Raw genomic sequence first — 26230 nt, forward strand, 5'->3', positions numbered from 1 at the left:
GCTGCTCAACCTTAACTACTGGTGTAACATCAGACGCCACTATTGCTTAATTGTGCCCATACAAAGCCTTCCTTTCACAAAGTTCCCAAAATAGTAACAGAACCAAAATGTACAAATACTGAAGTTGCTATTGGCAAGTAAATCCACTTCTCATTCTTCATAGCAAGGATACTCCATTTAGTTAGTTCTCACAAAGCAGAGAAATATTTTTGACATATCAGCTTGTGCCATACATGACTGTTATCAGCTTTGGGGCAATATAGTTTTAGAAAGGCTCAGATATGAAATCTAATCTTAGAAGTTTCTGCAAGCAACCCACACAGCCATAGTTTTGAAGACTCTTTGTTGGGGGGAAAAAACATTTAAAATTAGGAAAAAAAAAAAATGTTTTTTGCATCTGTGGATGTATTGCGAACACAGCCTGCAGAACATTAAGAGTTAAATGAACTTCAGCATTTAATTTGTTTAAAGAGAATTCTAGCAGAAACGCATATTGTCTTCAGAGAACATTCAAGATGGGAGCCAGCACATAGAATCCCAAAGGACAATGAGAATTCCTACTGCCTGTCAACTGTACTATAAGATAGCCAGAACTTTTGTATTTAATACAGCATGTCTCTTAAATAGCAAACAGTATACTTGAATCTTAAATTATGATTCATTCATATTTCTGCCCAGACCCACCCCCCCTTGAACCTTGCTCCCAGGTAGGTCTTTAAAAACCTTAAAACTTAAAAAAAAACCCCAAACACTTAAAAAAATATTTTTCCATTGTGTATCCTAAATACTGATACTACTGCACACGAACTTCCACAAGGCAAAATAGATACTTTCACATCAGAAGAGAGAGATTCCTCTATGTGGAAAAAAGATGTCTGAGGCAGTAATACTATAGCAGTTTACAAAACTACAAATGATATTGTAACATTATTACAAATTATATTATAACAGAAGAACTAGCAAATTAATGATTTCTTAATACAAGAGCTAGGTTGTAACTAATACCATCAAGACGCATACACACGAGGGAACAAGTGTGCTGTTCTCCCTCACCCCATTTCTGAAGTCCAAAAAAATGAACTGGTTTCAGAAGGGTAAACAGACAAATTTACAGAGAAAAACTGCATGTGGGATATTATGCAGGATTATTCAAGATGAAATCTCTGATTCAGGAAGTCCCTCGACTTCCTTGTAGATAGACATACATCAGAAACCAGAAAAAGAGGACTCTACATTGGTTCTGTTCTTTCATTCTTTCCCTAAATATCCACAGTTTGTCTTGAGAGATCTTCAGTCTGCCCAAGTGCAGACATTCTCCTGCTTACTGTTATGTCAGTGTTAGAAAAAGTAAAGTTGTGGGGGGAAGGGAAAGGTTTATTTTAAAAGACATCCACTGTAACCTATTTCGGTCCGTCAGTAAAAGTTGCCAGAAATAGACTTAGTGGCTTATTCAGTAACCGTTATGTCTATAGTAACCTTATGTGGCAGATTTTGTTTAAATAGGGAAAAATAAATATAACAAGCCAAAAGCACACACACTCACGCTGGGAACTGTAGTTGATTTCTTTCTTTCTGGACCCACAAGTGGACTTGCAGCCATTTCTCCTTTGGATCCCACTGTAGTGCTGCTGAGTTTGCGTGAGACATCCTTGTCCCAGTCTTCTTTCTGTTCACTTTCCACGCTGTTTGCCTGAGCCCTTTTTGTGTATGACACGGCAGGAGGAATTGAGGGACCAACTGCCAAATAAAAACAGTATTAATAAATACCTAAAAATAATCACTGCATTTTCCTTGGCCAAAATAGTCTAAATATAATTCCCCGAGTCCAAAAAAAGCATTTGAATAGCTATGACTGCAAACTCAGCACATATACCAACCTATTAAATTGAGCTTTGATGGCCTACGTTCTTTTTACCCACTCTCTCTTCATTACCAATTTGCAGTTCAGAACTAGTTCCCATATTACATCAATATGTAAAACCTGAAATAGTATCTTCATCCTCATTTTAAGCTCATGCTATTTGTGCAATATTAAGAATAAAGGAATTCATCGATACTTTTCAATTTTTTTCAGTACTTTTTGCTGCATTTTTTTTTCTCTGAACACTATGAAAGATCCTTTTCCCCTGAAAACCCTAGAACTACTTTGTTTAAAAGCATGTTTATACTTGGAAAAACAACAGTTCTTTCCCCCTCATTTTTTAAAATGCACTGAGGCAAATCCTCCATCAGTAGATTTTTACATTCCCTTGAAATAAAATCAAATCAGCTATTGATCTTCACAATATTGGTTACTTTTTTGGAAAAAACACCACCACACTAACACAGATAGAGAATAGTAAAAAAAAAGGGGGGGGGGAGAGAATTACAAATAACAGTGTAAATTAGGCAAAGAAAAGGGCCAAAGATTTTAGAAGTATTTCTAGTAATTTGATAATTTTCTTTAAATGACAGGTGATTTTTTTCCCCTCAGTGTTTTAAATAGGCACTCTTTTTTGATGTAACCACTTTCACCTGAAAATGCTTCCTGAATACTTGGTAAAACTGTTGTCTCTTGGAAACCAAGAATTTGGCCCCAACTCCAAATATACTGATAAACATAAGGGTTTGCTCTTTTGAGTTTATCCAGACCAGTATTTTGCTATTACTTCCTAAACAGGAAACATCTTCAAGCTCTTATTTAGTGAGCCAATCAAGTAACAAGTCTGAAAAATCAAATCTGTAAATTACATTGAAGCATTCATACAAATAAAAGCATCACAGCGGAGCATGATGAGATACACAACAAATGCACAGAGTGGTGGACCTGCCAGGTTCACAAAACACTGCACATTCAGACTTAATTTGTGTATGTTACTTTACTTGTTGGAATGTCATCCCCACCATGATCACTGAACCGCCGTTGTTTTTGATTAGTTGATATACTCCGTTGGACCTTCAGGTGAGCGGGAGACTGCACAGAACTGTTGTTAAGGTCACTGCTAGGACGAGACCTTTGACCCAAGTTGCTGCTGGACAAGGACTCACCTCCTTCAAACTGCAAGAAAAAGTTTTTCAAAGCATTAAAAAAAAAAAAAAAAAGTAATTCAACATTATTGGTACTTTCACAGCAAAATAAAGCCCAGAGTTCCAATCAAAGGCCTTTTATTTTTTAAATTTAAAATTGTCTCTAGAGTTTAATTTTCTTCAGGATTAACTTTATCACTTCATCTCTGTTTAATGTGCTTTAAAAACACGCAGCTAAAGCTAAGAAGTTAATAAATGCTCAAAATAAAATTAGAAGAATCTTGACCATGACAAAAGCCTATTTTAAAACCTAAGCCAAAGAATGTCTCCTTTTGCCTTTTTTATTCAAAAAGCTTAAAGAGCATTTATAGTTTCAGAACAATTTCAAAATGCATTGCATTGAGTTAAAAGGGTTAAAAAAATCAAGTGCTACTGATTCAAGTATTCTTTACTGCCTTGAACACATATTTATAAGATGTAACTCAGCCACCAGTTTGCTGATATCTAAGAAGCCTAAGCTGTAAGCAAGAGCAGTGGAAAAGACAAATATCCTCTTCCAAGAAGTTTGAGTCAGAAATCATTTTAGACCAATTTCCTTCATGCTCTGCCATCACAAGGGAATTCTGGTTCAGAGATGTTGTGGGAAAATGCACTCAAGGACGCACATATCAGATCTACACTATCCTGGAAATGAAGGAAGGGCAAGGAAGCAGCAGGAAAAAAAAGTCCTTAATAAAAATAAATCCCTTGGTCTCTGCTTGATTCCTTGAAAAAACGTTGTGGTTCCCCCCCCAAAATCTACAGGTCCCTCTCGTTCCAAACCAGTCAAAAGATTTTCTATCACAAATTTATTAGTGACTATGATGCAATTATTTATTAAATAATGCAATATACTATAAAACAGTACACGAGTGAGAAAGGGTGAGTACATTTCTGGGAAATAAAGGATGTCACATCTGAGAAGAGTAACTGCTCTCGTCAAATTCACTACTTCAGATTTTAACTGTAAACACACGTGACAGGAAGAACACTCAGCATTTACATATCCAAGAAGATGTGAGAAGAGAAAGGCATTAATAAGTTATCAATCACAATTTTTTAAAAAGAGGTGTTACAGAATAGTTCATAAAAACATTGACAACCAGAATATTCAACTCAGCCAGATACAGAGTCCAAAATAGAAGATGTAAATTAGGCAGCACTTACTTCAGGTGGTTTTCTACCTAGAAGCAGGTAAGTAGCCATGACTTCATCGTACTTTTGGTTTACTAAAGATTCATGGATTTCTTCTCTTGAAAAGCCCATTGTGACCATAATGTCTAAAAATAAAAAGAGCTAGATAATTTAGCAGAATAATTGCTTGGGTTTACTGACAACTTCAGAACAATGAAAACAGAGAAAAACTTGTAAGTTAACAGGTAACTAGGATTCAACTCAACCAGCATCATCTTTGCTGTGCAAAAGCAAAAAGGCTACAACTCCTCTCATTGTTATTTTCTTTTTGAAAGCTCTCAACTGTGTTTTTCAACACAGTTCAACAAGTAAAACACTGGCAAATAGAATTATGAATAGCTACAGGGCCAACACAGGATCTTTCTCTGGCCACAGCAGATAAAATCTGTTGCCCTCGAAAAAAAAAAATCTGTTTCCTTCTGCCTGTTGCATTCTGTAATCTTATTTGCCTTTTTCTGTGCTTGTAGATTCACGTCAGCTCAGTGAAGTCACAACAATAGTTATAAGGAGGGCACTGTAATGAAATTTCTCATTTAAATAAAAAGAAAACGTTTTACTTGTACAATGAGTTTGTATCTCTAATTCGAGAAAAGAGTTTAGTTTGACTTAGAAGATAAAATTGTGTAAGTACATCAGATGCAACATCCTTGTTAAAGTCTTACCTATTCTCTTGGTGTCATTAAAATCTGGTTCAGGCTCAGTATATGGCTTTAGTTCTTCTTCTTCATGGCCAACATTCATCCACCGATCCTTCATAATTTGCTAAGAGAAGAAATGAGCTTTAGGTTGATGTGCCATTTACCATACCTGATTAGATCTGTACTAGCTGGTCTGGGGAAAACCAATTTAAAATTCACAATGATCTGAATGCTGCTCCTCTCCTCACATCTTACAGTTTCCTCTTATCTTTCACATAATTATGTTGCCATTAGTTCATTCCCCCCTACTATTTACCCTTTACAATACAAGCCCTCCACCAAAAATATAAAAAACCCAAACTACTGAGAGAAAAAACTTGCAGCTCCAGCACACAAATTTTTTTTATTTTGTACTCTTCCACTTCCACTATATCTTAATCTTGTCTTGCCGAGTGCCTGACACTCATGCCCTAATCTTTGTTAAGATCCATAGATGTAACTGCAATACCAACTCTATCACAATAAATAACTCCTTCAAATAATAACAAAGGAAGTATTTAGAAACTAAGGAATATTTCAGGAGTGTGCCAATGCTTCCTACAGTCATTAATTTCAAGACTGTGATGCCAACTGGTCATTTTTTCCTATGGATCTTCTCACTGCACCTGACCTAAATACGTTCACAGTTTGGCTGGAGGGAGAAAGGCCTCTTAACTCTATCTATGCCGTGCAGATATTTACTTTAAAATTTTCTCCCGCATTCTTTGCAAAGTTTCCCTTCTGCTGTGGCCTGGATCTTTTATATGCCTGCAAGACTGATCAGCTGGAATCTCTGACCACCAGAATTTCTCCTTAAGGACATATTCATCTTTAAAACAGCTAAAACCAATTTCCCTCCTACAGCAACAGGAACACATGCCTCTTTAGGGACAGATGCTAATATTGCTCACTAGATTGACAGAACAGTGAAACAAGTGCCAGCAAGTCAAGTTTCCCACAGGCTCCAAATATGCCTCGCAAACACTGAATTAAGTTATTTCTCACAAGGAGCAAAAGACTCAGTTTTCCACTGATATAACCAAATTCTTTGTATGTAGTGCTGCTGCCAAATTACAGACCCAAATAGCTGTATCCTTACAAGAACAATACAGAATTTTGCGCTCCGCCCAGTTAACATTTTGCTGACTGTAAGACTTCAAGATTTGTTCAAAGTTCTGCCACAGAACTGAGTTTTTTGGCTCTTGAGGAGGCTAAAGGGGAAGGGATGGTGAATACACATTGCTATATTGCATTTCTGACACACAGAGTACGAATCTATTTGACAATAGACTTTGGGGGAATCTATCATGTTACTGCAAGGCTACAAATCCGTAACCAAAGAGTACTATATAGTATCTACAATTACAAATTTTTTTAAAGATACTGTTAAATCTGAAGTTTAAGCACAATGAGGTGTTTGGATGACAGGAATCACACTGCTCAAATCCTGCCTCCCTTTCTTGATCCTTCTGGAACTAATAGGTTAACGCAACAGCTCCCACTTAAGAGTTTTTCATGTCTCTTTGGTAGGTGGATTTATAATTCAATGTAATCTGCTCTAGCATTCCACCTGCTAAACATCTGAACTTTTGCTAGCTTCTGTCTTTTAAATACATGACCTCATAGGCATACTAAGTTACTGTACAACTCCTACAACAGGCTCTTACAATCAAGCGTTTTGAAGTGACAGAAATGATCCCATTCCAGGTTCACTACTACATCTGTGTAAGTTCAGCTGGGCTTCCAGTCAGCAGATCAAAAAGTAGTAGCCTAGCAGCCTTGGTCAGGGTATTAAAAGGTCCGACCCAAACTGTATTCCTTAATGATCAACCCAAACTGAATTTCAACCAACCAGATATTATTGATGAGGTTTCCTTCAATTCTCAGGAAAACTGTCTAATAAAGACCTGGACTTGCTCAAGACCTGTCTGTCTCAGTATTATCCGCTTTACTACTCTTTGTAAGCGTAAATCTGCTCTGTGGGTATTTCACATTGTGTTGCTTCAGAAGACTGGGGCGGGGGCGGGCAGGGAGGAATTTGTTGAAATGCTGATAATTAAGAGAGGTCCACATATTTTCTGTCAATGCATTTTTCCCATCTCTTCCTGTGAAGATTGACTGTTTTACAACAACATTCTCTTGCTTCTGAAATGTTTTGTCTCTGTTACAACCATGAAAAAGACTAGGCAAACCATTTAAATAAGATTTGCCTGGTCCTTACCAGAGGAAAAGTGCCAAGCCTAACTCATACGGTGCTGATCCTGTGTCAGTCTCAGCTTTGAGGCTAATGTGACTGACAAACATTGTATTGGTCTGCGAAAAACATGAATGGGAACTGGGCAGGTGTATGGCTGGGACTGAGCAAGTAATTAAAAGACAAAGCACAAAAGTCCCCCTACCTAAGGTGATGTTGTCTTTCTACCTTTAGAAACTTAATAAATATGAACTTTCATTGTAAATATGCGTTTTTAGGAAGTGCTCAGACAGAAGAAATAGTAATTTCTTTCTAAAGCATGCATCATAGCATTCTAATACAAGAAACGTGATTTCAGGAACATTAGTTTAAAAAAAGTTTATGATGCTTCTCTTCCTCAGATTAGCATACTGATCAATACCCGTTATCATCAGCATTTTGGTACTGGCTCAAGACCCCCTGTTACACATAACACTTAGTTCCTCTCAATCTGACAACTACACCGTTCCAGTGAAGCTGCTATCCAACACCTTTTTCCAGGGATGGGAAGGAATTTTAGAAGAACTGGATAACACTGTAATATCTATAATGAAAGTGAAATCAGGTCTGAAGAGAAACTGCTGAAAATCCAGAGGAAAGGTCAATAAAAGGAAAATCTATTTTCCTAAAACTTAAACACACCACAGGAAACAAGTGATCTTTCACCATCTTTGAGTGACTATGCTCTTACCGTTTTGACCTCTAGACAGTAATAAATGCAACATAACTAGTGAATATCAGTAAAGTAGAAGCCACCATTCACTATTCTCTTCAGCACAGATTTTATCCAAGTTAAGACTATTTATAACAAGTAACAAATCAGCATCAGCTCGAAATGTTACACGCAGACAGAGCTCAGTGAATGCATGCTTCCTTGCACAGGTAGCATCCATGCCAGGAAGCATAAGTCATGCCACTACAAATAAAAAGCTGCTTAAATGGGATTTATTCTCTGGAACACCATCCACTGCTGCGCAAGTATGCACAGAAAGATGAAACAAAAGTCACTGGTGATTAACTCATGCAAATACTATTTTAAAACCGTTCTATTTATCTTCTGCTCTACTTTCATCTCTACGGTAAATAGATGTTATTTAAAAGTCTCTCTTCATGAAAGAATTCAGAAAATAGAACACAGCAGCATTTAGAGTGAACTCTACACAAAATATTTGTTATCAGCTTCAGAGTTATCCGGCAAGTATATACCACTACAGCAATCCTGAACAAAACAGCCCCTTAAAAACACTGAACCTTTCAGACACCTCACAAGTTATGCACAGATCTTCTCTGCATACCACAAAAAGAAAACCCAATTTACTAACAAAAAAAATTAATAATAACTGTAACTCCCTAGAAATCCTCAAAACAGATACCAGAAGGGGGAAAAGAAAGGACTGAACAGAAATAACTAGCAGTTATTAGCTTATCATTCAAAGAGTTCTTTGTTTTAGTGCCATAATACAGATAAACACTCACAAAAACCCCCACATAGTTTTCTATCACAGCTGTTCTTCTTGCATCTATCCTTTTTAAGAAGTCATGCTGGAAGTGGTAAGTTAATTCATAAATGCTTATGGTACTGCCTGCTGCTGGTTTTTGTTTTTCTGAAAAACTCCAAGAAGGTATTTACAATCTTGTCCTACTTTCCACATATTTTGAACTAGCTTCATTATCTGACTGAAACAAGTGGGAGAAGTTTGCACTTTGAAACACTCTTAAATGATAGTCTTTAGTGAGCTGCAATTAAGGTTAGACTTTCATTCATTAACACTTTCTATTTTCAAGCTGCACTGTTTCTGGGACATTTCCTCAATTTTTTTCAACAAGACTTGTGGGCCCTTAAAACAGGAAGAAGGTACCTATTGTGAAAAATAAAGAAGTCTTAAGCAATTATCCTGTTTTGTCCTTTCTTAATCTGAACCCCCTTTTTTTCCAAGATGAAATTACTTACTTCCAAGCTGCCTCGTTTTATTGGGTTCAGTACTAGTAGCTTCTTAAGTAGATTTTCACAGTCTGTGGACATATAGAATGGAATGCGGTACTTCCCCCTCAGTACTCGCTCCCTCAGTTCCTTTAAAACAAAGTTTTAAAAGGTGAGCCTTCTAATGACATAGAAGATTTAAAGAGAGTAAAAGCCAAGCTTTCATATTGTAACTGTACCTTTAAATTCTGACCATCAAATGGCAATGATCCACTCACTAGCGTGTACAAAATCACCCCAAGGCTCCACACATCCACTTCAGGACCATCGTATTTCTTTCCTTGGAAAAGTTCAGGAGCGGCATAAGGCGGGCTTCCACAAAACGTGTCCAGTTTATTACCAACTGTAAATTCATTACTAAAACCAAAGTCTGCAATTTTAATGTTCATGTCTGCATCAAGCAGAAGGTTTTCTGCCTAAGAGAAAAACAAAAGAGGAAAAGGACAATTTATGTATCAGAATAACATCAATATATTACAGTGTATCATTTACCACTAAATGCAAAGATGTTTCTTCTTCTAAAGTGGTTCACATCTGTATCCTTCTTGCAGAACAAAAGAAATTAATCCCCCTGAATACATTACAAAGATTGAAAATGACTATGTTTACTCAGGAAAATGTAAGTGTTAAAAGCAGCTAAACAGACTTAAGTCAGCTAGTGAGTCAACTAGGAAGATTTTCTTTTCTGGAAGAAGTAACTTAGTTCAGCTTTAGACAGAAGTATCTAGGCATCTCAGAATAGCAGTTTCAGATTTTGACAGGTTCATGCCAATTTCTGATGCCAAGGAGCATAAATCTAATCCCAAACACCACCTACCATTTTGGTGGGGTAAACGTTAGAAGGGATTTAAGACTTTGAAAGAAAATCTCTTCTGCTTACAAGATGAAACACTTCAAGCTACGTGCTGTATCTTAGCATTCTGTACCAGAAAATTCTCTCCCCTTTGTTATCAATGTTTGCTTTAGCAGTAACACCACCAAGGTGTTTAACACGCAAGTATTACATTGTGTATGAAAAAATGCACGTATTATACATCTAAGAATATTAATGCCTGTGCAGCAATCACCATGTGAATGCAATGCGTCACACAGATGCAAGTATTCCGGAACCTGGAGAATCAGTAAACAGAATCTTATACTTAGTATCAAAGGTAGGTCAGATGATTAAAAGAGCTAGGTCAGAGAAATACTGATACATTACCGGAAAAAACCAAAGTGCATTTCTCACAGCGCAAGGATGCTATGCAAGGAGCGCAGCAGAACTGGGCCATGTTCACTCGTATAACTGGGACCCAGCTCCCGATCTGCTTATCAGCAACACAGGAGCAGCACTGAGCAGTGCAGGAATCCTTCTTTTTCAGCAAGAGGACAGAGACATTTAACCAGAGCAGAGGACTCACCTAATTGCCAAACATCAGTTTTATAGCAAACACAGACACCTGTCATTGGATGTTGCACTCAGAATTGAGCTCACAAAATAAAAAAAGTCTTAGGTCAGGATCGGAGAAGCAGCAATAAATTTGTTAGTTGCTTTTATTAAAAGGGTAAACAATCTTGTTTGCATGCATTTTTTTTAAAATTTTGTTTTTATTTTTAAAAATTTCACTTGCACTCAATGAACAGAACAGGAGACAATTGACTACCAGTATATCAAGGCAATAGCTACGTGAGAATTCAGCCTTTATCAGGAAAAAAAACACAGCCCATTTTTACAAACTAACTTTCCTGGAAAATATTTTATTTTCTCAATTCATGACCTGTAATCTCAGCTGGTTCCAGCTGATGTGCCTGCAGACAGACTCACAGAGATATTTTCCAGATTTGACAGCCTTCTACATTACTGCACAAAGACTTCATTCTCCTTGTGGTGAAAACATAACTGTCAGTGCAGCTGCTCTGCGATTACAATAGTCCTCCCAGTTCAACAGTACTCTGCTACCCAAGTACCCCATGCTTTTAGGTTTCTTACTTCAAACACACATACCAAAACCCCCTTTTTAATATGCCAAATACAAAGACTGTGCTTTTGTTGGTTACATGCTCAGAGCAAAAAATATTAACAGTCACTGAAAAGGTAAGATAAGTTCTGTGCATCACAGGATAAGCCAAGTTGGAATTGGTTGTAGGCCTTTCTATGCAAGCTGTTTATCATCACAGAAAATTAAAAGGACACAGTTTAAGTACCCACAGGCCTTGCACTCACTCCTCTTCTGCCAGAATAGCCTGGACAAGCTTCCACAATTTCTTGTGCTTCTTCCTAGTTTAAAGTAACTTACATTTGATAGAATTTACCCTTTCTGATATTAAGGCCAAAAAGGCTTATCAAAAATCTCCAAAGTGCTGCCAGACATCCGCCCTGCGATACCAACAGTGTCAATTGGTCGGCATGCTGATAGCATTGAGAAAGTCAACAGAGGCAGATACAAAAGCAGACACAACTTTAAAGTTGCTTCTGCCTTCTCTGCAGCTCCATGAGAAGAGTTTTAAGTAAAACAGAGATAACACATAACATTTGAAAAGAAGAGAAAGTGAGAACACCTCCTCAAAGCCAGATGTTTAGGCCTTTTTTCTTTGGGTAATGTATTTTTCATTGGCTAGGCTGAATGGCTCTCAATCACATCACAGCACCACGCTTAACTTTTCAAATTAGTCTAGCACAACTCCATCCAAGAGAGGACAGAGAGAGAAAAGCAGACAAAGACATTATTTTGGAGCCTGCCTGCCTGTCTTGCAAATAGGAAGGAGTTCAGCAGCAGAGGACTCGTGACAGATGGTAAAAGGGATCCTGTGCGAACACTGCGAAGCGGTTTTGGATAGTCCTGTGACCAACGCGGTGAGCTGTACGTGTGCTATGGAACTAAGAAATGAGAGAAGGGTTGGAGGTTGTAACGGGCTCTGGGAGGAAGAGCGAGATGCAGGATGCTAAATAACTGCAGGGTTTAGTGCAGTAAGGCTCACTAACATAGCTGGGCTGAGCAAGCCGGTGCCAGATAAGCAGGCAGAGAGGGCTAGCTCCCTACTGCCAGCCAAGCACAGGGCTGAGACAACCAGTGAAAGCGGCTTATCCAGCCAAGCCAATAGGTCCCTAGGCGCAGCCTTCTGGAAAGCTCAACAACAGTGGCTGCAGTAAGCTCCAGGGAGCTTGACAAAACATTCATGGGCTTCAAACCACCATGCAAGATGGGGAGGAATTTTTTTAATTAAGATTTCAATGAGATCCAGCCCTTTCCTTCCTTGCATTCTGACTTCAGAGTGGCCAGGCACCTCCTTCATTGTCAGATGACAATGGTCGTGGGGCAGGTAGGACTCCGCAGAAAAAGATGCATTATCCAGCACCATATGCACACGCAGGAGCTGGCAGATTGACAGGTATTAGGGAACAGATTTGTGAGAAAGAGGTTGTAAGCATGCTGCAGTTTATTAAAAGCAAGTTAAGACAAAAGATACTGGTGAAAAAAAAAACCCTTAGGAATTATTCAACCTCAGTTTTTCACAAGTATTTAGATACATCAGTAAAAAAAGAACCTACACCAATATCTTCTTTGTAAATGTACAAGACGAAAGCAAGAGCACAAGCCAACTTTTAAGCAGGTGAAGCTCTTGTGTCCACGTCCCATGGTTTCTAAACCTGGCACTAAGACAACTTCAGGTTGAAGGCTTAGGTTGTACCTGCAATGGCTGAACTCTTTAACAGGGTCTGGTACATTTATACAGATAGATATATCAGAAAGCATCAAAAAAAGAAAAACCAGCCAGGAAGTCCAACTTATTTCTGTTTACATTTGATTTATTTTCTGTCTGAATTAAACACTAGAGCATAAACCAGAAGTTCAAATGGATTAAAAACCTAATATATTTCTTACGAATCACGAAGAAAAGATCATTTTAAGTATCTTGCAATATATTTTAACTGAAAATATTTTAATTAAGTAGTGCTGACTGGTATCACCGAACTTCTGTAGCTTCGCAGTGTAGATATCTGCATGCCAGCAGTTATAATTCTCTGGAGAGCAAGTCTTTTTCTTAAAGCCAAAACTGGAATGAAAGTAACACATGTTCTATTCTTGTCTCCCCTGCTCTACCAGGCAAACTACACCATTTTTGTGCTTCAGAAAACTGAGAATAAAATATAAGTCATAATTCCCTCATTCACATGTTTGAGGCATTCAGACAGTAGCAAGGACAAGTATATAGAATGAAATTAAGTCATTAATTTCTGCCAAATAGAAAAACGAAAAATAAGTAACAGCCTACCTTAAGATCACGATGAACTATGCATTTCTGATGACAGTACTGCACAGCAGATACAATCTGAAACACCAAGATGATCAGTGAAATACTTTATTTCAATCTCGGTACAAGTTTTCATACATAATTTAGTAATTTTGGTTCCTGATACGATCCAGTAGGACATAAGGAATTAATAAAAACAGCTTGCATTTTAGAAAAATATTCATGGAAGTTTCATTAAAGCCCAAATAATAAAATTAAGAAGTCCCTAAAAGCAGCTTATTTTCTTATTAAAAAAAAGTTTAATACATACTCCTCAAGGTAATAGGAGAAACATCTATTTTAAATACGGATCACCCAATACCAATAACTATAGAAGAAAATTATTCCATCCCAACCCAACAGCCAGATGTACTGTCTCAGATTTTATCTTCTGAAACATTTGCAGCATACCTCTGCAATTCATCCTTAACAGAACAGTTCCTTCAACATTTTCCTATACATGCGTTGCATATATATAACAAAAAACAAGTCCGAAACAGCAAGTTAAAAGCAGTTTCTTTACATGCTAATTACATAACTTAATTCTGAAAAATACCCAATTTTGTTTATTTATCTAATTAAAGCTTTTCACAGAATAATCACTAAAAACAGGGTAAGAAAAAGATTAAGATGAGAAAGTTTGTAATAAGAACATGAAAACTTGTTACAGAATTCCCTTCATATAAAAAGTGTGACATGACACAGCAATACATGTCATTGTATCAACATCTCTAGATAGAACATCTGTTAAAATTCTAAAATACTCAGAAAAGGATTAAAACCTCAAGTGAGTCACAATAAAAAACGTGGCTCTTAGGAACATCCACTAAAAAAGAATGTACAACAGTGTTACTATTTTTAGATAGTACGTAGGAAGCAGTTATTTTTCCCTTCAGGGATTTTTTCCATTCTAGCTTTAATAAACATTACCACAACAATGAATATTTTTTTAAAAGTAAAAGAAGTATGCTCACACTCATCTCTATCTGAAAACACCATAAATAGAAACAAAAGGAAGATTGAATGTTAATTCCATACCTGCCTGAATTTTGCACGAGCCTCTTTCTCTTTCATTCTTCCATGTGCAACTAGGTAGTCAAACACTTCTCCTGACCACGACAAGGACAAAACATCAGTCCTATTGTCCTATTTTATTTTTGACTGTCATGCACAACTGTATCATGCTTGAAAACACCCCCCACCCCCACCCCCCTTTTTCAACAGAAAGGAAATAGAAGCAGCCAGGAAAAATTCCTTTTTACTGTTTGCACTGCATTAAATTTTTCAGACATGTCAAGAAATATAAAAATGGAACCCTCCCTACTAAGGCTTCTTCAATTTTTAAAATTACTTAACACTGCGAAACAAAAAAATAATTTACTTTAATCACAAAAACCCATTCATACTGCATAAGACACACTGGGAAACAGGCAACTTCTTATGTACCAGATTTGTTTCACATCTCTCTAGTGGCTTCACTTAACAAAATTAACTGTATTACTTTTGTTTTTTCCTGCTTCTTCTCTTTCTAACAAAGCTGCTCATATGCCCTTCAGATCCCCATCTTTGTACTGTCTGATGAGTAGCCTTTCCTAGCTGGTCACTAGCCCTGTGGTGGATTCCCTTCCCACACTCAAACATTCCCCATTCAGATGCTAAGCTGCTTCTCAAGCGGGCACCCACTATCCTTTACACTCTTATGATCCTGCTGGTCCCCCTTCCAGTGTTCCTTATTCTCATTCCTCGAGCCTGCCTCTCCAAGTGCTGTGGCACACATTTTCAAAATAAAACAGGGCATCGGTGCTTGCCTAAATGTAGCAGATTAATACTGAGCCAAGTTTTTGCCGGAATCAGTACCAGATTACCTCCCAGCATTCCAGTACAGAATATGAACTACCCTTAAGCACAAGCCTAATAGGTTACAGAACGTGATGCAAGCAAGCAAGTGTGCCCTGGGAGGTCTGCTAGGACTGTTGTGAAGGCCAGACAGGAATAACTGTTTAACCATAAAATCCTTAAATCATGTATTCCTAGGCATGCAACTAGCACAGTTTTCTATATTGCAGTTTATCCTTAAATCAGAATTAACAATCTACTTACCACCACTGGCATACTCCATTACCAAATACAACGTCTTTTCAGTTTCAATAACTTCAAATAATTTTACTGTAAGAAAAATGAATGAGAGAGAGATTGCAGCAGGGAGCAAAAGCACAGCACAAAACCCCTATACTCATTAAGTGAGTATACTTTATGGCCAGTGATAACACTAAACCATAGGAAAACTTTTAATCCTTTAGGTTAGCATTCTTTTGAGGGGGAAAAAAACAAAATTAATTTCTAAATCACGGTTGACAATAAGGCACATTAATTCATCATTTTCTCAAAAGTTTATGCATACTGTACAAACAAGGTCATGCTGAAATTAGGGTTTAATTTGACACAGACATCTTTAAGATTATACAAACCTTCCCGGATTCACTAGTAAACTGCTCCCAGTTAGAAATCTGAGATTCTGACCAACTGAAAACTGAGTGGATACCAGAAACGTTAAGTCTGAAAGACTTTCCTCAGATTGTAATAGTAACCACTCATTTAAAAACACACACACGCCCACCGCCACCCCCAAGAAAACAAAAAACAGCGGAAGCTAAGAATGCTGGAAAAGCAACAAACAATTCAAGGGATGAGAAGGGAGTGCCTAGCATGTAATAACTTGTACACCTCATCCATACCTTGTATGCAACAAGCCCTCTGGCCAATTCAGGACCATTAACTGTCTCTGGAACAAGACTGTCCAGCCCTCCTCAGCCAGAAGAATTGTCATCACAAAGTAGGGCCCTGAAGCTGTGGGGTAGGTGAAAGAACTAAAGCAGAAAGGGAAAATTACATACTTTGTAATTCTAATTTTCTGGAAATATCAGTCAACGGGAGTCTTTCCTAGACTGAACTAATGGAGTTTTGCTACTTTCACCCAAGAAACTCATGCTTTTTGGCCTCCAGAGTAACTTAAATGGAAGAGGGGAGTTGGGGCCCTCAACAGACTGGACTGCTCAGCATCTCCTACTTTAAAGCTTTTTCGGACTGAGCAGTTTATCTCCTCTGAGCAAAATTCTTGTTTCAAGCACAGTCAATAAAAAGAGGTGAGTGACAATGAAGTATTTACTGAATGCTCATTGTCCTATTATCTCAAAAAAGTTTAATGAACAAAAGCATAGCAGTAAAGTACATTCAAATAAAGCCAAAGAGAATAAAATGTAAACAGGATAATTAAGAAAAAAAAAAGAAAAAAAAAAAAAAAAAGACTTTGCAGAAATGTAAGGTCCCTACCAATATTGGGATGATTCAGTATCTTCATTATTCGTACTTCTCGAAACAACTGTCAAGGAAGCAAGACAATTTTCTTAGTGTGTTTATTAAGGAAAAGTTACACAAGATATGCTATTTTAGATGGCAAAAAGAAGCAACATAACCCCACAGAAAATGGCATTAGCATAAAATACAGATAAATAGAGTGCAATGAACTTCAGAAAACTTAATCTGCATCTTATAGGTCACATAAAAATAACCACTACCAACTGCGTATCAAAACCACACCGATCTTTAAGCTTTACATAGACACAGGTAAGTTTTATAGCCCCTTCTGGAATTTCACATTGACCAAACCCAACAGATCATTCACGTAAGTTTTTGTTATATCTCTGCTTCAATTTCTTTGGTGACTTGCAAGCTCAGCTAACTAACTACTCCTGAACACAAACATAACTGTGGGTGAAAATACAAGGTGTAGTACTACAAAAAAGTCAAATGCACAGTTGTTAAAACAGAATGGGGTATCAGGAACCCTGATGTCCCCCCGTCCTACCACTCCACAGAGGTGAAGCAGGCAAGTTCGCTTTTCTCACAAATACCAGATTTTATACTGGGTCTCTCACAGTGATGTCCTGAAGATTTATGATTGATGAAAGACCATTTTATGATCCCAAGTCACATAATTAAGAACAACTGGACAAACTTATAGTTTTAAGTGTATATACTTAAGACAATGGTGGGTTTACTTTTTTTTTTTTTAAACCAGAAACAAGAGGTCTTTGCTCTTAAATTTCTAGCACTCCTGGGTTTATTGATTAAATAAGAGGTGAAGCAAGACTAACCTAGGTGCTCAGAGGGAAGAAGGCAAACAAAAGGAATCCAAAATGACTATATAGTTCTGTTACTCTATACTTAAGGCTGTCAATACTGATAAGCTTGCACTGTTTTACTTCAAGTGAACAGCATATCCCCATCATCAAATCTATTTACTCTGCTGCATGCTCTTTAGTCCCGCATTGGGCTGAAGGAAGATGCTGAAAGGAAGGAAGAAAAGCCCACTGGCTTCCACGTAATGCTTACATTTTGGAAACATTTTAGCACTACAGTCCTCCTTAGAGAGAAAAGGCTCAATGCAGAAATGATGTCTCAGAGACAACTCTCTCCATTTTCAAAATCAGTCCCATTTGTTTGGATGCTACCTTTGCAAAACAATGATGCAAGCCAGAGAGCAAACACCTCCTCAAAGACTAGCACTTTAGTTTCTATTTTATGACAGCTGAGGCTACAAGCCTACTTGTCTAAACAAGTAATTAAAACTCTTGTTTAGACAACATTGATGGTTTTTTACTCCATTTGTACAACTTGGTCATAACAGTTCTAAAATTCTGTGGTTATTCTACAAGATTATAGAGCAAAACCTTTTTGAAATCCAGCTTTTGATAGAGTAATATTGCAGTTATTGTTTTACATTATTTAATTATTTCAAGATAGTTACTAACTACTCACCTTATAATTGCCACTAAAACAATTTCAGAGGGAAGCAAAGACTACAAAAGCATTTTTCTGAGAAAACATGAACAGTATGATGCAGTTTGTTCAAAATGTAACACATGGGTATGTAATACTGTGCACTAGAATTAACTTCAGCAAATTCTTGTTGCCTCATAAAGTCAGTTATTTCCAGGAAAAAAACATCATACCAGGCTGTTCTTTGTGCATTTTTTTTTCTTTTTTTGCTAAATATATGAAAGTCTTGCACAAGAAAAAGTTTCTCAGCTAAATCAGTATCAGTTAGTCAGAAACTAACAAATTCAAACCAATAGATGGCACAGCTTCAGAACAGCTTCTAAGCAGGTGTGTGGAAAACTGCAATTTCTGCAGAGGACTGGAAAGTTATTTCATAAATTAACAGTATTAATGCTGGTATAAAAGTTACAGCAATGAGTATGTGTCTTCATAAGCAGGCTTAAAATATTAGACTTCTATAAAAAATAATTTCATATTTAGAAAAAAGATCATTTAAGAAGCAATTTTACGTGTAATGTGAAGCACATAGTAAATAAAAAAGTGCGTTACTGTAATCAATATTCTCACAGATTTTTAAGTTTACTATTGGTTTAAGATTCAAGTTGATTTCACAGTGATATAGTTTGTTCCACACAGTATGCAAATTCTTTCCTCCATAAAGGAAAAAAATCTACTAGGAAATGGACATAAAAGTCTATTTTCCTCAAGACAGAACAATACTGACCTCTAGCCTGATGCAGATACTTTGTTATATGAAAAAAATACTTACTTGCTCTGGTTCTGAATATTAGTCATCACCAAGACCCAAAGTATGGGCTTAGGTTTATTTTGCACAAATGCCAATAAAATTCTTTACAACATCTTGTATTATATATCTTGTTGAACAGACATTTTTCAGAAAGCTGAAGTGTATGTTCTCATATAAAAGCAGGTACGCAGTCATGGTGGTCACCATGGGTACATCAAGAGGAAGTTGTTCGTCAGTCTTTCGAAAGAGAGCAGCTATTTTAAGGCAAATTCTAAACGAACTCGAAGTCATGAGGTGAATTTGGGTATTTTCTTGCTGGTTAGCAGCTCAGAGGTGAGCTGCTGCTTTGGGGATTTTTGACTCAAAGGCACTTTTAATGCTGGTCGAAATGCATTTGCATGCTTAGAGCAAGAACTGGACAAGGCTGAAATAGCTGAAGTTATCTTAGGTGATGCTCATCCACACAAATCATGTCAATCATAAGCTGAATGGAAACTGATTATTTTATTTTACAGAGGGGATGGCTTCAGCCTCCCTACAAACATATAAGAGCAGGGCAATAAAGAAATCAGCAGAGTAAGAATTGAAAGAATAGTTGAAATCTTGGAATCTACCTGCAGGTACCTGGCTGACTAAATCCCTTGCCCTGAGAAAAGATTAAAAAAAAAGACCCTAAGTCTTTTAGGTAAAACAAAATTCGTCTCCCAGCTGTCTGCCCACTGCTGAAACTACAGCACACAAGGCAGCCACCTTCACAGGGAGACCTATGTTCCTCAGAATTTGTATTTTGCAGTTGTTACTGGATTCTAACAAGTTCCCAGCAGCTGCTCACTTTGAAACCGACATTTTCAGATCTTTTTCTGAAGTAACTCAGGTCTAGGCACCTTGCAAATTAGGCATATGTAATTTAGGTATTCCGTAATACTGCTACATCACTAAGTCAAGCAGTTTTGCTAAAGCTGCTTGGTGTAACAAATACCTTCCAAAATACCTTCCAACCCAGGAAGAAAGAAATTACTTGAAAGGCTGAAAGAACTGAAATAATGGAACAGCACTGTGCAGAGACCACAAACACAGCCACATTACACCTTGTGTAGTTCCTGGCCCATACAGTCCAAGGGGATGTGTAAGGGTCTCTAAAATGCAGAGTGGGGAGAAAGATCACAGAAGCCTACTTCAGTACAGATGTTCAGACAGCAGAGGGGGAGTGGGATGGAAATTGGGCAAACTGTGCTCTGGAGTCCTGGTGTATATTCAGGATTTTATTTGGTCCAGTATAAATGCACATTTATACAAATTAAAAAAATGCCGGCATTCAGTCCTCCAATTTTCTCTCACAACAGAGAAACAATCTAGAAAATCCCTGAACAATGGATAACACCTGAATAAAAGCATTAATGGTGTTCAGGTGTCAGAGTACATTATTTTACTTTACAACTCTGCATCCCGTGGAGCACTGCTTTGGGAAATCACCCGCTGCCACCTTTCCTCTTGTAGAAGCATGCTGGTCATTAACACTGGTTATGTCAATAACTATGTATTTACAAATAGATGTATCTTTACACAATAGCCACTACACCCCTCAATAACACCCAGGATACATCTCTTCCTTTGTGTACAGTGGTATTAAAACAAGATCATGCCTACCTCCTACAAAAGTTTGTTAATTTTATAGAAATCTGGACAGAACAGTGAGATTAGCTCTCCTTTCACGACAAGGCAAACCATAGGATTATAAAATGCTCTATTTTACTGATAAAAAAATAGTGCGTTCAGAATTCACATGCCTCTATTTTCTTGAGCAGCAGCATACTTCTCTCTCTGAAGGTGGCAAGTGCTCCCTGACTATTGTCCCCCCATCCCACCACACACTTATAGGACTGCTCTTCATTCTTAACCAAGTGCTACCATTCAAAAAAGCTTTCGAACAAGTATCTCCTTGTTGCAAATGGGTTGTAGCCTCAGCTTCACTTAATAGTAGAGGACCGCCAGCACCATACTCAATTCATAGAACTTGGACCTATGGAAAAGGCACAAGGCTTGAACAATTGATTCCTGCTTTTCCAGTTTCATTTTCCAGGGCACAGACTGCAGAAATACAAAGACCTTCTGTCACACCATTGCTAACACTTCTAAATGCTGTCAGGTTGACATCTACATTTAAGATTTACTATTTTAAGTCACTACAATCAAAATAAAAATCTTCAGTTAACCAAAGTTTTTTCTTGCTTTGAAAGATGTGCTTGAATATGTCTCTAGTTTCCAAGTCATTACTGAGAATGGCTGTTGCAAAAAAAGCATAGCTTTCAATAGGTAACATATTGAAGTTGTTCCAAACCTTCTACTTCTTTGTTTCTGTTCTGCTTCTCTTAACAACAGAAAGAACCAAAGTTTGAGGCTTTGGATATGTTTAAAGAATAAAAAGAAGCCTGCTGACCCCTAAAAAGGGAAAATTTGAAATGCCACTTGCTAATAAAACCTATTAGGAAAGCAGCACCTTCTATTCCACTAGCAGTCTGCAGAAGACCAACGGAATGCTATTTCAGAAACATCCCTAGTGAAGCCAGTACAAGACGACACTGTAAAAGTAGCAGACATGCAGAAAATAGAACAGCTATTTTGATATAAATTCCAGTTATGATAAAACTCCAATACTTACCTTTGGGTAAAAATTACAATCATGACAGTGGAAAAAGCTAACTCAGTACAGTATGTTACTATCAAGACAGCAAGTTCACAAAAAAGCCAGCTTTGTCTTCTAAACAGGTGCTCACCGAGTAAGATGGGAACCACATACTGAACAAATTGAAAACAAAATAAAAGGCAGTGACCTTAATTCAACATTGTTTATCTATTTAAATAGATAGAGGTCCTGAAGCAAGAAATGTAATATAACTTAAGACTATCGCATTGCATGCACAAGGATGCAAAGTTAAAAATTCACGAGGTCAGCTTACTTGTGTTGTCTCCTAACATTTGATGGTTTAAGTTAAAATAACTGCATCTGTGAAGTGCCCTGCCCATACTATATGGCATAAACAACATTGGAGTGGTGAAGAACAAACTAAACACTTTCCTTGCTTTCATACCCGTGACTAACTACAGACCCAGCTTGTATGACACTTGCAGCAACTGACGTATGTGCTCAAATATTTCTGTTTACAAAACAGAACAGTGCATGAGAAGCTATGATGCCTCAACTCATTTTACTTAATTAGGTCAGTAGCAAGTACTATGGCGATACCTACTTGCACTTGGCATCCTTTATATTGTAGTGAGCAGAAAGGGGATGGTCTTGTGAATGACCCTGTACCAAAGATCCCTATATTTGTCTTGTTTGATTAACAATAACCAATAGTGGTTGAAAGCCTAAACATTTTGCTGACCTGCATACAATTTACCCGCTTTGAAGTTCTAGAGACTGTCCTCTCAACTATGCTAATTTAGATGGGTTCACACTCAGGAGTGGTATTTTTGTGGCAGTAACACACTCCAGTATTCCCCTACAGACATTCCTTAGAAAAGTGTCTGTTCCTACTAAAACAATACTACTATTGTAGTATTCTCAACATTACCTCTTGAAATAATAAAAAAAAAAATCGACTACTTAACAATCCTATGTACAGTTAAACCTGATGACAAAATTATAAAATTTCACATTGCAGTGATACTATGTAGAACATGATCACAAACTTTATATAATAGCTCAGTGCAGAAAGAAAAACAGATGACTGCTTTCACAGAACAGAATAAGAATTTTTTTATTGTTTTATTTATAATACACAAATGACCTATCAAAATACTAGCAGAAGTAATTTTAAGCATGCTGATGAACCACCCTCCCACCCTCATTTGCTTTAAAAAACTACAGCTGCTTGAATGACTGTGCAAAAAACTGTGCTTAAGCTTACTTAAAAGCTTTCAGGAAATCAATATTCAGCTTCACTCAGAATTCTCAGAAAATTGTAGGAAGCTGAAGACATTTAAAGCTTCAAAACAAAGATTATTTTTTCTGAAAATTACAATCAAAATGTTACAAAGGAAAACTTTGTACAACAAACTATCACTTTCCAGTGTAAGCAGAAGATGCATGGTATAAATATTTCTATTAGCTATTGAAGAAGAATGGAATTGTGGTTAAATGACTAAATTTAACTTCTGTCCTTAGTTCTGCCATAAGATACTTCTAACTGTACCTAAAAACGTTTCTCGTTATCAACTTCCCACTCAAAAAACAAGTTAACAGCAGCAATGTCCTATTACATGAGTATTTTGTGCGCTACTTGTACAGTATGACAGCATCTTTTGCAGGCTATGAAAGTTTCATTGATACTTGGAATGATTTATTGAATTTAGTATTTTTGTGCAAAATACAATATATTTATCATTAAAGCAATTATCCCAGAAGTAAGGTGTTCATGCTTAGTTTTCCAGAAAGTTTTATTATTTTTTACCCTCTCATTGCTCACCAATGAGACAAACTCACCCAGCTCTCCAAGTGTAAATACCAAGCTAGGCAGGAAACAAGCTACACGAGCAGCAAAGGATTTCCCCAATATGCTCTGTCACGTACTGCATCTGTGGGTCCCTCTTCACTAGCTCAAATATTAGCAAAGAGATTTGCTTAATACGGGATATAGGACTTAAGGATAGCAAAGCTTTTGCATGGACTCTGCACAGCAGGTTGAATTAAAAAAATAATCCTAAAGAACCCATACTCAAACAAAAATTCTACAGAAGAGAAATTAAAGCCAAGTTGGTTATAACTCCCCATAACCAAAGTTACACAATAAAATAAATGCAATGGCAGGCAGAGATAAAAGAACAGCATTAAGCCCTAGCCTCTTTCTCTCATTCTACAGCTACAGACAGCAGCAGCCTAGTATTTGTAAACAAAAAATATCCCAAATTTTTCCAATAGGCACCCTCCAGTATAACATTTCTGTGCTTCAGCTAAAACCAAACATATGTATAGTTAAATAGTAAAAAACTCCAAATCAAACAAAAAAACCCCCAAGGTTTTGTCAAAACACTTACTGTAATGGTTATGAAGGATTCTGAGTTTCTATCTACAGGCATGAACAAGAATGTTCTGATTACATTCAGTCATTTTGTCAATTTAGTACATGAAAAGTAATGCCAAAGGTCCCTGGAGTCTGACAGATGTTTTATTCAAGTTGAAATAATATAAAAACAAAGGTAAAAACCCCCAAACATTAAAGCCATGAAAACTGTCACTCTTACAAGTCCACAAAAAACAATTACTACATTAAAGAAAAATCCAAGAAAAATACTATCTTTAACAGCATTACATCTTGATTTAGTATTAAGACAAACTACTTATGTTCCTAATTAGATACAAATTTTATTGTCTGCAAAAAGTAAAGCTTTTGGAGGAAGGAAGAGCAAAGAAGCAATGCTTAGACAGGAACCACACAGAATAACTGCTCTCAGAAAAACTGCACATGCACACTACAGCAAAGACAGTAGCATACTGCTGTCTCCCAAGGCCATATGTACACAAAGATGGGTGTTTAGCAAAGTAAAGGGACCAAATATTTTTGTCAAGTAAATAAAAGATCACAGTTCAACTGTTTATAGAATTTCAGATATTATGGTGTATTTCTTACCTTTTGCAGACTAGTAGGATTTAGCTGGGTTTTATCTATTATTTTCACAGCAACCTTGAGGAAAAAAACAACCAACCATGGATTATTAAACTCAGAAAAAAGTTTGAACAAAAATATACTGCACCTCTGTAAGCAAAAGCATGGATGTGCCTCTATGACATGCATATATATCTGCTTTTATGTATTTTACCACACAAAATTTCCTCACCTATTGGGATCTACCAGCAGGAGCTCAGAACTTTGCCACCCAATGGTACCACCAAGGAATCAGTTTTATACTTCTGTCAGTGTTTGGACAGAACAATGTTATCTTGTCCACTGCAAAACCAGGCCCCCCAAACACAAGATCAATGTATCAATAGATTTCAATATCAAGGTTCTATAGATTATAAATATCAATGAAATTATCTATCAATAGATTTCTCTTTGGTTTTGGAAATACTTGGGGATGAACAGGTGTCCTCCCAGGCCCAAAATATCCCTTGATATGCATCAAACTTTTTGTTCTCTTCACCAAGAGGTTACATTTTAAAAAAAGAGGCGAGTGGTTAGAGGGAGAAAACTCGGGCACCTCAGGTAACTTTTCCTATATCCTGAAACAGCCTCTTTGCATCTTCCTTTATGATGACAAAAAATGTGCTTTTTCTATTCAGAAGAGAAAGGTAAAACAATAGCAGAAATACTTATTATAAAGATAGCCAAAGAGAATATAAAAAACACTGTCAGTATTTTTTTTTTTTCTTTTTTGGAAGGCTTACCTCTCTTCCAGTAAGTACATGTCTTGCCAGTTTCACTTTGGCAAAATTTCCTTTTCCTATTGTTTTCAGTAAGCGATAATTTCCAATGTGAGGATGCTCTTCATTGGTAGACGTAATGGAGTTTCTACATCGGGGAATGTTCTGTCTGCTACTTGACTTGATAGGCTGGACATGTGGTTCAGTGTATCCATCCACAGAGGTATGCTGGAAAGCAGATAAAACAGTTGCAAATTTAGCTACTTGGATTTTAGACAGTTGCAGCAGAATAGACTAAAAGCATAACAAGGTGTAAAGGGAAGTAATTTATTTACTTTCACCATATAATTACTAATTTTGGATGGTAGCCTAAGCAGAATATGCTGTCTTTGGGCTGAGTTTGATGCATGTCTCAAGAAAAAAAAGTCTGCAGAAAGATTCTATCAGCTCCTAAAGTAAAACAAGGAACATCTAGGCAGTAATCAACAAACCATTGCAGACTTTTTTTAAATATGGAACTATGCCAAGCTACACACTATACCACTATGTTGCAAATAAACTTGTCTAATCATAACCAAATTTAGTGTTTTAAAAATACACAGTACAAAAAAATACTTGTACTTTGGCATATTTGGAAACAAGGGTTCACTCAAATTTTTTTTCTTAACTTTCTTCACTTGAACAACATTACGAGAAAGATTTTTTGAGGTAAGTTTTGCTCCCTAAACCTTGGAAGTCACAGAAGTTCTCATTCAAGTGACAAATAACTTACATCTTTATTTAAAAATAATAATTTATTCTTAAAAAGAAAACTCCACAATATCTTGAAAACATACTTTAAATCTCAAAAAGTCTGAAGAACTAAAAGGATGTTATT

The 26230-nt window shown here is 36.9% G+C and overlaps 1 protein-coding gene across 6 annotated transcripts in view; it reads right to left on the reverse strand.

Moving 5' to 3' along the window:
- MARK1 (microtubule affinity regulating kinase 1) overlaps positions 1 to 26230 on the reverse strand; it is a 62354-nt gene that overhangs the window by 11679 nt on the left and 24445 nt on the right. For 3 of the 6 annotated variants that reach the window (XM_056357341.1, XM_056357337.1, XM_056357338.1), the window contains exons 2-13: positions 25378 to 25581; positions 24620 to 24673; positions 16733 to 16781; positions 15503 to 15568; positions 14441 to 14511; positions 13385 to 13441; positions 9310 to 9546; positions 9101 to 9220; positions 4902 to 5001; positions 4213 to 4325; positions 2863 to 3037; positions 1544 to 1737 (exon numbers count right to left, since the gene is read on the reverse strand). In XM_056357341.1, coding sequence (XP_056213316.1) covers positions 1544 to 1737; positions 2863 to 3037; positions 4213 to 4325; positions 4902 to 5001; positions 9101 to 9220; positions 9310 to 9546; positions 13385 to 13441; positions 14441 to 14511; positions 15503 to 15568; positions 16733 to 16781; positions 24620 to 24673; positions 25378 to 25581 — 1440 coding nt within the window. The remainder of the gene's footprint in view (positions 1 to 1543; positions 1738 to 2862; positions 3038 to 4212; positions 4326 to 4901; positions 5002 to 9100; positions 9221 to 9309; positions 9547 to 13384; positions 13442 to 14440; positions 14512 to 15502; positions 15569 to 16732; positions 16782 to 24619; positions 24674 to 25377; positions 25582 to 26230) is intronic. The other 3 variants (XM_056357342.1, XM_056357340.1, XM_056357339.1) reach the window with 1 other exon arrangement.

The sequence above is a fragment of the Falco biarmicus genome, chromosome 12 (assembly GCF_023638135.1).
Source record: "Falco biarmicus isolate bFalBia1 chromosome 12, bFalBia1.pri, whole genome shotgun sequence".
Taxonomy (NCBI): domain Eukaryota; kingdom Metazoa; phylum Chordata; class Aves; order Falconiformes; family Falconidae; genus Falco; species Falco biarmicus.